Source organism: Lithobates pipiens, unplaced genomic scaffold, assembly GCF_037356315.1.
Source record: "Lithobates pipiens isolate NorthernLeopardFrog02 unplaced genomic scaffold, aLitPip1_a1.2 Scaffold_18, whole genome shotgun sequence".
In the NCBI taxonomy this organism is placed as follows: Eukaryota; Metazoa; Chordata; class Amphibia; order Anura; family Ranidae; genus Lithobates; species Lithobates pipiens.
In genome coordinates, this window is record NW_027507758.1 from 277,295,713 (window position 1) to 277,312,200 (window position 16,488).

General features: G+C 42.3%; 1 protein-coding gene across 1 annotated transcript in view; it reads right to left on the bottom strand.

Annotated features, from left to right (window-relative positions):
• The window catches only part of LOC143986704 (uncharacterized), a 439,164-nt gene that overhangs the window by 171,479 nt on the left and 251,197 nt on the right, over nt 1-16,488 (bottom strand). The window contains exons 4-7 of the mRNA XM_077485112.1: nt 15,644-16,361; nt 6,092-6,108; nt 5,001-5,064; nt 4,441-4,495 (exon numbers count right to left, since the gene is read on the bottom strand). Of these exons, the coding sequence (XP_077341238.1) occupies nt 4,441-4,495; nt 5,001-5,064; nt 6,092-6,108; nt 15,644-16,361 (854 nt within the window). The remainder of the gene's footprint in view (nt 1-4,440; nt 4,496-5,000; nt 5,065-6,091; nt 6,109-15,643; nt 16,362-16,488) is intronic.

Consider the following 16,488-nt stretch of genomic DNA (forward strand, 5'->3'; position numbering starts at 1 on the left):
ACAGGAAGAGAGGGAACAACACCTATGATCCTAGCCCTCTTACCTGTAGTTATATAGTATAATGGTAGAAACAGGTAAATAGTGAATAATAGTTGGGATCAAATATATCGGGGGATGATGAACCATTGTCCACCCGGGAGCTGAGGTAGTGACGAAAGCAGCAGCAGGGTAAAGCCATCCAAGGGAAAAAAATGAGAGGGGGTGTGTAGACAAGATCCCCCTTCCAATGCAGTAATATTCAATATAAACCATGAGGGTGTACTGTAACAAATAATATATATATATATATATATGGTAAGCATATGGATAGAATAATACAAAAGTAGAGGAGGGGGGAATAAACAAGAAGGGGTGGGAAGGAACTAATTATGTGATAGACAACTCCTGGTATAAAAAGACTGAAAATCAAGTGCAAAAGGAGAGGAAAATATATGCCACAATAATGGGTTTACCTATAATGAAAGTAGATATAGTGAAGGTGAAAGTGCCACCGTGAAACAGATAAAGAGTCCCTAGATGCGTGATGGAAAAAGAAGCCAACCTGCCAGCCATCGATAGTCAGCACCAACGCCACGTAGTACCATGCTCTGAGAGAGGAGGCGACCACACACAGGCAGGATACCCGCCTATTTGTAGGCACCCGAACTGCGGGGCTGGGGGGCATGTACCCGCTGCGCGTCGACGCCACGCTCTACACGCCCGCCTGGCTGATGCAATTGTGGTTCACCGTACGGGCGTGCTAATTCCACCTCTTGCGTACCAAACGGAGGGAGGTTCGGGTGCCTACAAATAGGCGGGTATCCTGCCTGTGTGTGGTCGCCTCCTCTCTCAGAGCACGGTACTACGTGGCGTTGGTGCTGACTATCGATGGCTGGCAGGTTAGCTTCTTTTTCCATCACGCATCCAGGGACTCTATCTGTTTCACGGTGGCACTTTCACCTTCACTATATCTACTTTCAGTATAGGTAAACCCATTATTGTTCTTTTGGGGCATATATTTTCCTCTCCTTTTGCACTTGATTTTCAGTCTTTTTATACCCTCTTATACTATTTTTTCCCTCTTGTGTATCAACTCTCTTTTTAGCTGGAAAGTCTTTTTTCTTATCTGTTGTGCTGTCTAGAACAGAGTCAAGGTCGGGACCAAACACCAGATCCCCCTAACGAAGGTAGGCCACACAATTTTGACTTGAAGGCAGAATCGCCGGACCAGGTCTTCACTTACAAAGCTCTTCTTGCTGAATTAATTAAAGCCGAAGATCTTGCAGTCATCTTCACTGCATCTGCCACGTAACCTACTGCCTTCTGTAGGACTGGCAGGGTCTGCAGCAGATCTGCACAAGGTCCCTGCCTCCATATGGCCCTTAAGCTGCTCTAACTAGTGCTCTAAATTCCTGAGCACTACCGTTGACACCATTGCCGGTTTGAGATTGACCATTGTAGAATCCCAAGCCTTTTTTAACAAAGAATCAACCCTCTTGTCCATAGTGTCCTTCAAGACCCCCATGTCCTCGATAGCTAAATCTGTGTTCCGCGATACCTGCAAGAAAGCTGCGTCAAGCTTAGGTCTCTTAGTCCAAACTCATCTTCATCAAAAGAAAACCACCTTTTAAGAGACCTGGAAAAAAAGGGGGCCCTCTCTGGGTCTTTCCACTCCCTTTTTAAAGGCCTCTGTCAACACTTTCTGTAATGGGAACACTAGATGTTTGCCCTGATCTATACCCCGATACATTTTGTCATGTAAGGACAATGGGGTCTTATCCTCCTTGATGATGAGGGTAGTATGTATGGTCTTCAATAGGTCATCTACCTCTTCCAAGGACAACCTTTAACTGGAGGAAGAAACCTCTCTCTTTGCCTTCCCCCTCATCTGACCCTGAAGACATACTTCTCTCCTTCTCCTCTGACTCACTAACCACTCTCCGAGTAGCAGAGGACATGTGAGGGCTGGATGGAAAACCATCCATTGATTGTACCACCGCACGTTTATCTAGATAGGAATGGAAGGACTGGAAAGTGTCTTCCAACTCCTTCTGGAATTAAGTGAGCATCTCATTAGTTTATGCAGAGGGCGCTTTAGTAGAAGTCTCCTCCCTAACTAAATCTGCAGGATCCGAACAAAGATTTGGTCCAAGAATCCTTAAGGGAACCCTTAAACAAGGCACATCGTTTCTTAGGGGAGGGAAAACGTGCTTTGTCTTTTCTTTAACCTTTGAAAGAAAAAAAAAACACCAAGCAGAAATATACCATTAATAAACCCTGCAGATTGGATCTTCTCACCAGCAGAACCAAAAACAGTCAATGATACAAAATATACTCCATAACATCACTGCTGTAAATCACACTTCCCCATAGATATCACCTGAGGGGTGTGATGCAGGCTCTCTGCCCCCGCCCCCCTTCAGAGGAGGAAGAGAGGGAAAAAAAACTACATAGCACAGGTCTAACAGAGGCCACTGCCTCTTCTACCTGGATCTGGCTGGTGCTTGTGGCTCCTGCTCCTGCCACTGCCGCCTGTTCCTCTGGCTCCATCGCTCCCAGGGTTCTAACAGAGGTCCGGCAGCTTTTTATTTGAACTTTTGTGGTGCTTTCGCCACTGCGAGGACCAGAAATTGCACAGCCGAGGTTGCCTCCCCCTCCTGTGTTCCAAAGTTCCACCCCCGGTTTCCCAGAAGAGAGCACAGGCTTGGAAGCCAGAGATGCCGCACTGGCCTGTGCAGCCCCCGCACTCCGCCCGCGGGATCCTTCACCGGCCTCTACCCTTGCCAGGCTCAAAAAAAAAGGCACCGGAACAACCCCCCACCGATCGGGGGGTTTGGGTTGGCCATTTAGAACAAAAAAAAACTCCAGCTATGCTCTAACCCTTCTCCCCATGGAGAGAGAGCATTATACCCCTGGTTCCCTGCAGTGCTTCCACCATGGCTGGAGGAAACACTACAACTGAAGCCATGGTGGAAGTATCCAGGATTTAAAGAAATTGCCACAATGTTTCCTGGGAAGTGGGTGGAACTGCAATCTCTAGGTGCTGTCCTGAAAGACAAGGTAAGAAATGATGAATAATTTGATACCTACCAGATCCCCAACATTACCTTGACAAGGACAAACTCATAAAAAAATCATTTTACATGGTACATGCTCATAATTATTTCTGCAAGCAGCATCTGTGGTTCATTGGGCAACCATTATACTACACAACTTTGTCCTTAAGTCCTTAATATATCCACAGCCCCACCTAAAAAGTGTCTATTCTCTAGCCAAAACTATGCACACTTCAGAAAAATTCCTACAATGTTTCATCAACAAAAATGTCACAAACCCTCCCCCCCAATCTTGAAAGCTTAAACAATACCTCCTATAAACAAGAATCAAAGACAAAACACATTACTTTAATTAAAATCCTGAAACATACCATAATAACTTAAATTGTACGCGCGGTTATGTTATGTTCTACAGCGTTTCTGCTTTGTAATTATCAATTTCTTCCCTTTTGTGCAGCCCATATGTAGTGGTCTTATGAAAATATACATGTGACAATGAGCTGTAAGAGCCCATTCACAGTAAAACACGCATTAAAAATGCACCTGTAGTCAATTGCATTTCAGCATGTTTTTGTTTATGTGTGTTTTTTCTGTATAGTTCATTTTTTAAAGGAATTTTTTTCTTTGACCTAATTTGTTTTGGTTGTGAGTCAAGTTGTGTTTTTGTGTGTCTATGCATGCTTGTGTTTTTTGCTATGTGATATAAAAAAAATTAATCATCAGACATTACAAGAATTTGTGAAATGCTGCTGCAAGTAACACAGAATTTTATCTGAAAAACAGATTGCATGCTTCTAACTAAAAGATTTCCAAGACTGTAAAGAACAGCTACATTGGTGTAATCCTTTTATATCTATAAAAAAAGGTTTTACAGATTACAGCAAAATCAAATGTGCATATAAATGATATGCCTTATTAAAAATATACAGTGCATATTATTTATATAGGGTGATCATCTTCTGAACATACAGTAACATTACCACATATACAATTTAATGAAAAACTATGCACTTTTAAGATTCAATGTCTAAAAATAAGCATAAAAAGTTGTAGACAAGTATGTCAAATCAATATTAACATCTTTTGTTTTTTCTTTTAAACCGACTAGTGATTAGCGAGACTACCTTAGACAGTAACAATGCAAGCATTTCTAATGGGTTCTGGTGTGAGTTAGATAGACTACAAAGCTTCCAAAATTGGTTTGGGTGTTTTGCAAACAAAGAATGATTATCAACTGTGTGTGTTGAGTAAGTTTGAGTGCAATCCCCAGGAATAGTGATCTGGTAAAAGTTATTACCACTGCAACTGTTTCTACATCAGTAGTGGAGAAAGGAGTGTATTCAGTATGAAAAGGAAGATATAAAATATGTAGAATTACTAGTAGATGCAAAAAAAGTTAACTCACGTATTTCTAGGTCTAGGATTATTTCTAGATCTTTAAGAATCTGTGTGACACTCAACTAAAAAATAAAAATAAAATAGACTTTAAAAGCTGTGAATAAGGCAATAGAGGAAAAAAAAAATCTATAAAAAAGACAAAATAACATACTACAGTTTAACTGAAGACAACAGTTTCCAAAATATCACACTGCTCACAATTTTTAAACAAGGAAAAATAGCATTGATACATAAAAAACCCAATTCGATACCTAACCAGGGATTCTAGATTTTTCAAGGTTTTTTGCACTTATTAAATTTGTATGCTCAATTCTTATGTCAGATTGTTTATATATATTTTTTGACAAGACCCATACAAGAGCTTGCTAGGATGTAGCTGGTCTAAAACTCATGGCAATGTGCGGTTTTTGAAACTGCTGTTTTAATTTAGCACAGTGCAGTGTGCTATTTTATTTTTTATACTGTTTAGAATGCTTTTTCAAACTAAACAACCTGCAATTTGATATAACAGTAAATTGGATCAATTTTAAAATAGTTTTGTGAAAAAAAAAAAAAGAAAAATCTAACCTGTTCATTTGGAACAGTTGTAAATTCATCTGTAACTATATTCTCTTCAACCACCTGATGACATCTGCGTGAATCAGAAATGTCGAAACATAGAAAAGTATAAGTCACTAATAACAGTATAAAAAAGCAAAAAAAAAAGAAAAAAAAAAAAAGAAAAAACAAACAAACACCGTAAGCATTACGTTTATGACTAGTATAATGTGATATTTGTATTAGAGTGTGCCATCATTTTTTTTAGGGATAACTGCAGACCGTAAACATATTATTGCTGTAAGGTAAAGGTTTCATGACAAGATCAGAGCTTTTTGTAGCCTTTATTTAAATCTCCAGTGATTTTAAGGAAAATGGTCTATTAGAGAAGCCTAACCTCTGGAAAATACACATCGCAGTGTTCAAAATGTAAAGATAAAAATATATTTGTTTAATAAGTGAACTGTAGCATGCCTTTTATGGTCCATCAAAACAAAATAAACTTAAGAATAAAACGTTTTTTTTTTTTTAATTTTTTAATATTAAAGCTGATTTAACAGCCTATTAATAGGCAAAGGATTCGATTTTCTATCCTTCCAGTTTTGACATTTACAAAGCATTATCACACAGAACAGTCAGGTGGACGGCACCACTCACAGCTAAAGCCCAGTTGAACTTTTAGTTCAAAGGCCCGTTCACACTAGGAACTGCAGGTGAACCACACAGGATCACACTGTGTGTTCATGCAGTTCGGTGCAATGTGATTTCAGCCCATTCATTTTGAATGGCCTGAAATTGCATGGCACCAAAAAGTAGTGCACTGCATCTGTATCACATGGTACATTTGTACCATGAGATCCAGTGCAAACACACTGCATTTGCTATCCATGTTTAGGTGGTCATTAACTTTGCAATGACACCCACTGCAGATTGAAAGGGCAGTGTGATTTGAAAGTGGTGTTGGAAACCGTCACAGAACGCAGGTTTCCCACATGGCATTCTATTGTGAACAGGCCCTTTAGCTTCATGCACACAGCTCCAAGAGGCATGTAGCACACATGGGGCATAAATAGCCAGCACAATGAGCCACACGTGCACTGTACAGCTTCCTAATGATTTACCTTGTAATATCTTCTGCCTGTATAATAAAGAAAACTCCACTAGATCTTCAATAATGAGTCATGGCAGTAGGAGCATCTATTGGCCAAAACAATAAGCTTATATTTGTCAGGGGAGAACACATTTTTCCTGGGTTATGAAATAAGTGTCATATAAGAAAGTAAGACTTGTGAGTGTGGTGCTTCTTTGAGTAAAAAATGCAGAGTGATTGCATGTAAGTAGAATTGGTATGAATTGTTTACAGTAGAAATCAAGCAGGCCTTCGGGCCCAGGTGTTTTAACAACCAAAGTTAGTATCTCCGCAATGATAGGAGAATTTTGGGATGTAAATCTGCTTGGGATAGCTTGGGCAATTTGAGATCTGACATACTGTACGTTTAGTAAAATGGTCTGGTTTAAATGGTAAATGATATGGTGGAGAAACAGTGTTATATAGCTTAGGGTGGAGATTACCAAAAGTTCTAGCAACTTTTTTGCAGGCTTTTGATTAGGGAACAGGCATGGGGTTGGGAGGCCTAGCTTATGCGCCATCAAGCTATGCCTTTCATTTAAATATTTTTTTTGGACCAGAGAATAGATTTTTGGTGATTGGACAGTAAAAGAATGGATCACTCTGCATACTCTTTCAGTATGTTCCATTTGCATGGAGCACACCCAATTGACTTCCAGTCCTTTCCTCTGACTGCTGCTGTGCAGGGGATGGCAAGAGGCTGACATATTTAGGTACACTGAATGTATTGATTTATTAATGAATACATAGCTGCTTTAATGCATGTCTTTATATCTGACTGGACTTCAACAACCTTAGATTTATATTCTGAGCATAGGTATTATTTAATATAATTTAAATTCTATGTGAATTATTTAAAACAATCCAAACCAATGCACATCTCAGATGTGTCATTATTCAAGAGTAAGCTTAGAAAAAGCCAAGTGTGCATTCCATTTGATACATAGAATTGTGATGATGGTATGAGACTCAGTTAATTCATGGGTATGTTGCTGGGAAAAATCTATTTGTCTACCCTGCAATTGATTTTAATTATTAGCTTGCACCAGATCATATCAGCAGGAGGGTCAGAGATTACAATGAAATCAGCCAACAGCCTGAAACCTAATGAGACACAGCTGTAGAGGAAGAAAAAATATATGTAATTAAGATTTATACTTTGCTTTAACAAGTAGGAAGAACATTAGCGGAAAAGATTATTCTTTAGGAAATCAAAGGGTCTGGTAAAATTTCAGCACTCAGCAGTCCACGTTCTACACATCTACCAGGTGTTTAGAGGAAGAAATGCAAAGCAAAAAGTTTTAGGACTAACCTATACAGTATAAAATGTTTAAACACTTAATAGCATCAAAAAAATATAATGTTTCCAAGAGCTCATTTGAAGCAGCTTTTAGTCATTTTTAGTCACTGTGCTTGCAAATACAGTGATTGCTCATGAGAGATTCATCTCAAAGACAAGGTTTTAAAAACAAATTATTCAAGTTCTAAAAACAGCTACACAGATTGCACCTTGTACAATATATTGACAGAAACCATGAAATCAGGCCAATTTAAGTACAGTTAAATCACACTTGTTTAATAATAAAAGTAAAAAGATCAAACAGTCAAAACATAGCCAAAGTTCAGTAACCAGAACAGATGGTCAGACAAGCCAAAAGTCAGGGATCAATGTAGTGGAAGTAGGCAGGACGGATGAGCAGGATATCATCAACAGTTGACTAACTGTGGAGAGATAGGAGCTGGAAATTAGCCGACAGCTGAGTGGCCAGTTCAGAGAAGGAAGGGCTGAGCCCAGCCCTGACAGTACCCCCTCCTCAGAGACTCACAAAGACTCGCACTTCTCCAGTTTACAATAGGGATTGTTCTCTCTTAATTTCTGAAGCACACAACAGACATCTGTGTGATAGCCTCATATTTTCCAAGTCCCTGGAGAGCCATCATTGAGATAAACCACCACACATAACTGCAACAAATCTCGGAGGACATCGTTAATAAATTCCTGGAAAACTGCTGGGGCGTTGCAAAGGCCAAAAGGCATTACAAGGTACTCATAATGGCCTGTTCTGCTATTAAACACAGTTTTCCACTCATCGCCCTCCTTAAACCTCAGAAGATTGCATGTCCCTCTCAAAACAAGCTTTGTGAAAACCGTTGCTCCCTTGAGGTGGTCAAGTAACTCCATAATCAACGGAATCGGCTAGGCATTCTTAATCATGAAACAATTGAGACCCCTAAAATCAATACAAAGTCTCAGTTCATCACTTCTTCACAAAGAAGAAACCAGTATCAGCAGGGGACTAGGATTTGCGGATGAAACCTCAAGAAAGTGCGTCTGCAACATACTCCTCCATGGCCTTATCCTCCAAGACCAACAAAGGGTAAACCCAGCCATGAGGGGGTATGGCAGCAGGTTAAAGGTCAAGTACACAAACATACGGCTGGTGTGGAGGCAAACTACCAGCTTGACCTTTGTCAAAGACATTGATAAAATCCCGGTACTCCTCCAGCAGGGAGGAGAGTGAAGAGGTGCACAGGACCTTGGCTACCATCTGGAAGCAGGTCTCATTGCATTGGGGTGACCAGGAGAGAAACTCAGCATGGAGCCCTCTGTAACCAATGATAACCAATAATCAGTGGGAACTTAGGTGAGGAAATAAATTGGAATTGGATTAACTCATGGTGAAGACCCCCTAGGGCCATGAACAATGGAACAATCTCACGAGTCACATGGGAAGACTGTAGAGGTCTACCATCAAGAGCCTCAATGGCAAGTGGAGTATGACGCAGCTGCAGCGGAATCGAGTGCTTCTATACAAAGGTAGCATCAATGAACAGGCCTGCAGCCCCAGAATCGATTAGAGCCTTTATCTTGATGGACGACTCAGCCCAAAAACGGGTGACCAAAACCAGGGGCTTATCCTTCTAGATAACTGGGGATGAAACAATGCCACCTAAGGTCTGTCCATGACAGGACCTCAAGGTTTGGGGTTCCCTGGACGGGTAGGACAAGACTTCAAAAAGTGGCCTGCCTGGCCACAATAAATAGGTCTCTCCCTCCTCAAGGTTATTTCATCTACAGAAAGACCCGTGAAACCCAAGTGCATGGATTCGCCTTCACTGACTGACTTGCTACCAAGAGGCATGGGAGGTGAGGAAGGCATGTGTGGGACTGCAAAGCTTGGAGACAAATGTACAGAAGGCTTCCACAATTGACTCCAGACTCAAAGTCTTTCTCTGAGTCTGGAGTCAATGAGGATGGCAAACTTCATCAACTTCTCCAGCTCAGTGGGTATATCTTGGGCTGCTATATCATCTTTGATGGTATCCAAGAAACCATGAGAAAAAGCAGCCACAAGGGCCTCATTGTTCCATGCAACCTCTGCTGCCAGAGTACGGAATTCAATGACGTAGTCAGCAACAGTTTTTGTACTCTGTTCGATGGACATGAGTCACTTGACAGCAGAAGCAGATCATGTAAGAATGTCAAATACCCTTTTAAACAAAGCCACAAACTCAGGGTAGCTCAAGACAACAGGTTTTTTTCGTCTCCCATAGAGGGTTTGCCCAGGCCAAGGTTCTCTCAGAAAGCAAAGATATCACAATACCTACTTTGCTGCTGTCCATGGGAAATGCCTGGGGCAGCATCTCAAAGTATACCTCAACCTGATCGAAAAAATCTCTGCATTGGTCTTGATTGCCCCCAAATTGCTGGGGAAGTGGAGCAGAACCAAACATACCCCTTATAGAGGTAATACTCAAGGCAGGTGCCTGCACAGAGACTGGAGCAGCAGCCAGGTCAGCCTGCAACATAGGTTGTACCAGGGCGGCCACAGTGGGAGATTCCAGGTGAGCCGTGCGACTCAGGAGCCTTTGTAACACCATGGTGAACAGATCCATGCGGTGATCCAGTTCATCCAATCTGGATTTTTTTTTTACCAATATGTGGATTGACTGCATCTTCTGAATTCACGGCCTTCACCTACTGTCAGAAACTATGAAATCAGGCCAAGACAGAAGTACAGTTAAATCACACTTGTTTAATAATAAAAGTAAAAATAACAAACGTAGTAAAAAAATAGCCAAAGTTCAGTAACCGGAACGGATAGTCAGCCAAGCCAGAAGTCAGGGATCAGTGTAATGGAACAGCAAGGATCTGGAGCCAGAAGGGATGTCAGCAAAGAAAGTCTTGAACAGGATCACAGGAGGTTTCTGTGAGGTTGACCAAGGCAAAGGCAGATGACCTCTGGACTGGATGGCTTAAGTAGGCAGGACAAACGAGCAGGGTATCTTCAACAGCAGAGTAACTGTGTAGAGATAGGCGCTGGCAATTAGCCAACAGCTGAGCGGCCAGCTCAGAGAAGGAAGGGCTGAACCCAGCCCTGACATATCCTTAAGAATTGCTGACAACTATGTAGTATGAGGGCAGACCTAGTTGTTTAAAGGATCCCTGGCACTATATCGTTTTTTTTTTTTTTGTTTTTTTTTTCAAATAGTTTTTATTGAGAATAAAAGAGAAGAAAACAAACACATACAGAACCATTCCAGGCTACAATGCGTTGAAATATGTTACACATAAAGGCACTTTACAATCTGAGCATCTAACAAAACACACTACATGTATAATTCGTACTCCTGAAGTCTCCAGCACTATGGTCATATCGTAAACTGTAACTATTGTGCCTCATATAGTATGCCACTTTCTAACCCGGATATTTGTGGAACAACCTTAAACCTTCTTCAATAGAAGATTATTAAAAAAAATAGTGAACTGGAAAAAGATACAGAAAAAAAAGTAAGAAGATAGGAAGAATAGAGAAAGAGGAAAGATTGGGGTATAAGGTTTGAGATTCTAGATTCTAGATTCGAGGGTACAGAAATGATACAGAAATAAGTCATCACGAAAGCGTACTTTTCATGACCAAGTTCCCTGAGGAGACATTCCATGCAGACCAATTATTTAGGTATTTCTTTCTAGATCCATCTCTGAATGCTAGAATTTTCTCATATTCCGAAATAATATTCACTTTCATTATCAGTTCCGAGATGTGTGGAGTATCCCTTGATTTCCACTTATATACTATCAAGGACCTGGCTGCGAAGATTATATGCATAGCTATTGTTCTCATGGATACTGGATATTCTGACATACCAATACTTAATAATGCCTTATCTGGGGCGGGCTTGATGAGGACGCCTGCGACTCGGGCGATCAGTTTGAACACTTAGTTCCAAAAGCTCCGCAAGTGCGGACACCTCCACCACATGTGAAGAAGCGTCCTCACCTGGCCGCATCCCCTCCAACACTCGTTAGACTGCTCGTTTGAGAATTTAGCTGTAATATAAGGAGTGAGATGCCATCTAGCTGTTATTTTCGCCGCCAGTTCCTCATAGTTCGAACATCTCGAGAAGCCAGCATTGTTTTTAAAAGCCAGTAACCATTGTTGCTCAGTGAATTTCCGACCTAGATCTGTCTCCCATCTCTCTAAATGGCCAAACCGATAGAAAGAAGACTTTGCATTGAGTAAGTCATACATTAACGAAATCCCTTTAGGTTTGGGTTTGGGTGAATTCAGGAAGTCCCATACCGTCGTTATAAACTTAGTGCCTGACTCCTTCTTTGTTAAGAACCAAGACAGAATCTGACAATATGTCAGAAATTCGGTCTGGGGTATATTAAATTTGTTTTGGAGAGCCTGGAAGGGCACAATGTGGTTTCCCTCTAGCAGGTCTTGAACAATAGATATCCCGCCTCTGCGCCAAATGGCCAGAGACATATTCGGAATCAACCAAAGAAGAGATTCTATGGGGATGGGAACCAAGGTAAACGATTTTGTAGTGCAATATGATGTAAGTAGATCCTTCCAGGCTCGAAGGGAAGCCTGAATGGTGGGGTGATCATTAACAAGTTGGAATTGCTCGATGTTATAAGCGATTAGGAGGGATCGGAGCGACCTAGGATGTATCCAGGCCTGTTCTATTTGACACCAAGGCTTCGGCTCCAGGGTGGAAAACCATCCCTGAAGCTGATCCAGAATCGCGGCTGTGGCGTAGTCCCGTATAACAGGTACGCCCAATCCCCCCGCCTGCTTCTTCTTACCTTGCACAGTAGTAGAAAACCTAGCTCTCTTCCCCTCCCAGATAAATTCTAACATTTGTCTCTGAGCAGCCTTAAAGAACTGGATGGGTATGTAGATTGGTAGGGCTCTGAAAAGGTATATCAGTTTAGGAAGCAGTAGCATTTTATATGCTGCTAGTCGCCCGTGCCACGATATATAATGTTTCTTGAGTCTATTTATATCTGACTGAAGCAACTCTAATAATGGGGGAAAGTTTGCCTGAAACAGCTGAGTAGTTGAAGGAGTTAAGTTAGTGCCCAGATACTTTATGGAGTCTGAGGACCACGGATATAGGAGAGCTCCTCGAATTTGTGCTTTAAGATGATCATCTATACCAATTCCTAGAATACAGGACTTATTTTCATTAATTTTATAATAAGAGGCCTTCCCAAACTTCACAATAATTTCATGCGCTGCCATAATAGATTTAAAGGGGTCGGACAGTGTCAAAATGACATCGTCCGCAAAAAGTGAGAGTTTGTGCTGCTTTTGCTGGGAATGGATGCCCTGTACATCTAGCTGTCGTCTAATAGTTTCGGCGAAGGGCTCCATCACTAATGCAAAGATAATGGGCGATAGCGGGCAACCTTGTCTGGTGCCGTTTGTTATGTGGAATTTTTTGGAGAACATTCCCTCGGCATACACATAGGCAGACGGGGAAGAATATAAAGCCAGTATGGCCTGGTGGATCTGTCCCACCAACCCAAACTTTTGTAGGACCCTGGTCAAATAGCCCCAGTGAATTCTATCGAAGGCCTTCTCTGCGTCCAATGAGAGGAGCAGAGAAGGCCTTCCCGACTTCTCAGCCGAGTAAATCAAATTGATCAATCTCCTAGTTGCGTCATTGGCCTGCCGGCCTAATACAAAGCCAACTTGATCATGGTTAACAAGCCCTGGTAGCAAACCCGCCAGTCTACTAGCAATCATTTTCGCATACACTTTAATATCGACATTTAATAACGATATCGGTCTGTAACTCTGTGGAAGTATGGGGTCCTTACCCGCCTTGGGCAAAGTAATAATGGATGCAGTAAGCATCTCATTCGGAAAAGAGGCACTGGACATCGTGGCACCAAAGATCCGTTGCATATATGGAGATAGTACATCTTGGAACAATTGGTAATACTCTGATAAATAGCCGTCCGGACCCGGCGCTTTATTATGAGGCATGCTATGAATAATTTTTTGGATTTCGGGAATTGTGCAAGGTGAGTTTAACGCCTCCAGGTCACCTTGAGAAATTTTGGGAAGATTGAGCGAATTTAAAAAATTGGAAATCGACCGTTCGGAAGGTTGGAATGTTTCTGGGTCATTTTTAAGATTATAAAGGAACTCATAATAGTCGCTAAAAGCGTCCGCAATCTCTTTAGGGTTATGCACTTCACGCTTCGTAATGGGGTTAATCATGGATCTGATCTTTTGTTGCGCAATCCTTTCCCGAAGCTGGCCCGCCAGCAGTTTCCCCGCCTTGTTGCTGTATCTATAGCTGTAAGCTTTAAGGGAACGAAGGCGGTTCTCCTGCTGGGAGACCAGCAAAGCCCGCAATTCTTGTCGAGTAGCAAACAGAGTTTCCCTAAGTTTTTGTGTAGTGTGTTGTTTATTTGTAGATTCCAAATTCTCTATCTTCTCTAATAGACCGTTAAGCCGTTCCGTCCGTTGCCTCTTAACCTTAGCACTTAACTGGATTAATAATCCCCTCATATACACCTTGTGGGTATTCCAGAGGGTGAAGGGGTCCGACACCGACGGAGCATTGATCTCGAAAAATTCTGACATAGCTGTCTAAGTATTTTGTGTTCTCAGGTTGGGAAATGGACACATCATTTCGCCACCTGTTTGCTCTCGTGACAGCGCCGTGCTCCCCCACCCTAACCGAAATAGGCGCATGGTCTGACCAAGTTATGGCATGAATGTCCGATTTAACAATCTTCTGTAACAAGAATTTATCAACATGAAACCTATCAATACGTGAATATGAATGATGTACATTTGAGAAAAAGGTATAGTCCCTTTCTGACGCGTGCTGACACCGCCAGACATCAAAAAGGTCAGCAGTAGAAAATTATTTTGTTAAAGTTGGCCTGCGAGACTTACGTGTATGCGGGTTAGAGACATCTAAATCACTATGCATAATGGAATTAAAATCCCCACATAATACAACATGGCCCCTTTTCATGGTTGACACTTTCTTCAAAATCCTTTGCAGGAAGCTATGTTGGTTGGAGTTTGGGAGATACACATTTACCAGGGTGTATGTAACCTGGGCAATTTCACAAATAAGAATAATGTACCGTCCCGATTGGTCCAAGTGAGAGTCTATAAGACTGAAAGGGATGGTATTCTTAACCACGATAACCACTCCTGCTTTCTTCTTGGGACCGTTGGCCAGAAACACCTGTGGAAATCTATGGTTAGTAAATGAAGGGTGATTCCCCGCCATAAAGTGGGATTCCTGAAAACAGGCAATGTCACAGCGTAATCTGGCCGCCTCCTTCCACGCCATTTGGCGTTTATAGGGACTATTGAGACCCTTGACATTGAGCGACGAGATTGTAAAAGCCATATTGTGTTATGTAAGTCTCAAAGTTCGATGCTTTCCAGGCCTGATGGGTCGTTCCTGTGGAGAGGAGCAACCAACGGAACTTCGAATAAGCTAGCAGTGATAGGCAGAAAAGCTCAAAACTGTACCCTCGGTGGACTATATAAGGGAGAACCACAGTTGGGTCCGGTGATGGAGTAGCTGCTAAATAAGCGACAACAGAAAAAGGAACAGAAAAAAGAATAAAAAGGTAGCGATTCACTGAGGAATCTGTGCAGGTAATATTCCGCTAAAGCCTGGGGGGTAAAAGCGGGTTTAGGTAGAACCAACAGTTAGTATGAAAAAATTAACACGTTCAAAAAACCAAACAAAAAGATAAACCTGTAGGCCAGTTATCTGGGCGTGAAGGCGAATTTAGTACTACCGTCATTAAATAGACTCAACCCGTTTCAGCATCAGAGCTTGTACGCGTGGAGAGAGGTGATCCCGTCCTGTTCGGGTCTGTACTTGGTGGAAGTAGAAGTTGCCATTCTTCAAGAAGGCGGATGCCCTCTGCGACTTTGGCCACTACATGCGACTTCCCATCGTATGTGATGAGCAACTTAGCCGGGTACAGCCACCTGTAGGGAATTCTGTGGTTGTTCAGGGGTTTCATTATGGTAACCAGTTGCCGACGCTGCTGCATGGTGTAGGCCGAGAGATCGACGAAAAAGGACAAATCTTTAAGCTCCATAGGTAGTTCCTCCTTCCTTCTGGTTGCTCTGACAAACCTCTATTTTACATGGTAGAAATGGATCCTGACTATCGTATCTCTAGGCAGGTGTGCCGGGACACTCTTAGGTCTAGGCAGTCTATGGATACGATCCACTACCAACTCCTCCTCAGATACCTCTGGAAGTGCTACTTTCATTAATCTGATAAAGAATTCTCTCAGCTCCTGCGGTTGAATGGACTCGGGTATCCCACGGATTCTGACGTTGTTGCGCCTTGAACGGTCCTCGAGGTCCGCTAATTTTGCTTTAATGGCCGCCATGTCCTCTTCCCTATCGTTATGGGCATCTACAAGCTCATTAAATGTTTGGGCAAATTCCCCCATCTTCACTTCAACATGGGACACCCTGTCAGTAACCGCATGCACTTCTGTTTTAAATTGCTGAGTAATAGCCATTATGTCTGCATGCAGGGTGGATCTTAGGGACACTAACATATCCTTTAAGGTGGTGTCCATTACTGGCTGATTCAGTGTGGGAAAGTCAGTAATAGAGTCCTGTAGCTCTCTAGTGTCGTCCATGGAGGAATTAAAAGCACTCACCTCCTCTGTGTCATTCATGTGTGCTTCCATTCTCTGCCTGCTTTTCGCTGGGCTTGTAGATGCAGAGGTGGGCACAGAGTGCATGAGTGGTACCGCTGCCTGTGGGTTGCCATGGTCTGTGTATCGGTCCGTCCTCTCCTGCTGTGACCGGTGGCCTCGTGCGCGGCCGCCATCTTGGACATGGATCTGGCGATGCTGGGCAAAAAAATCCAGCATTTTGCCCGGTTTGGTGAGCCCTTTTCTCTTCTTGGATGGCATCAGGGAGGTTGCCCGCAGGTGCTGGTAAGGATTGTGGCTGAAAACGAGGGTTGATACCGCTGTAATTCGCCTTTACTGCTCAGAGTCCGCTAGTCGGCCACGCCCCGGCACTATATCGTTTTTAATAAATCGAAATGGTCTAAACTATGTGGCATGTTCACCAA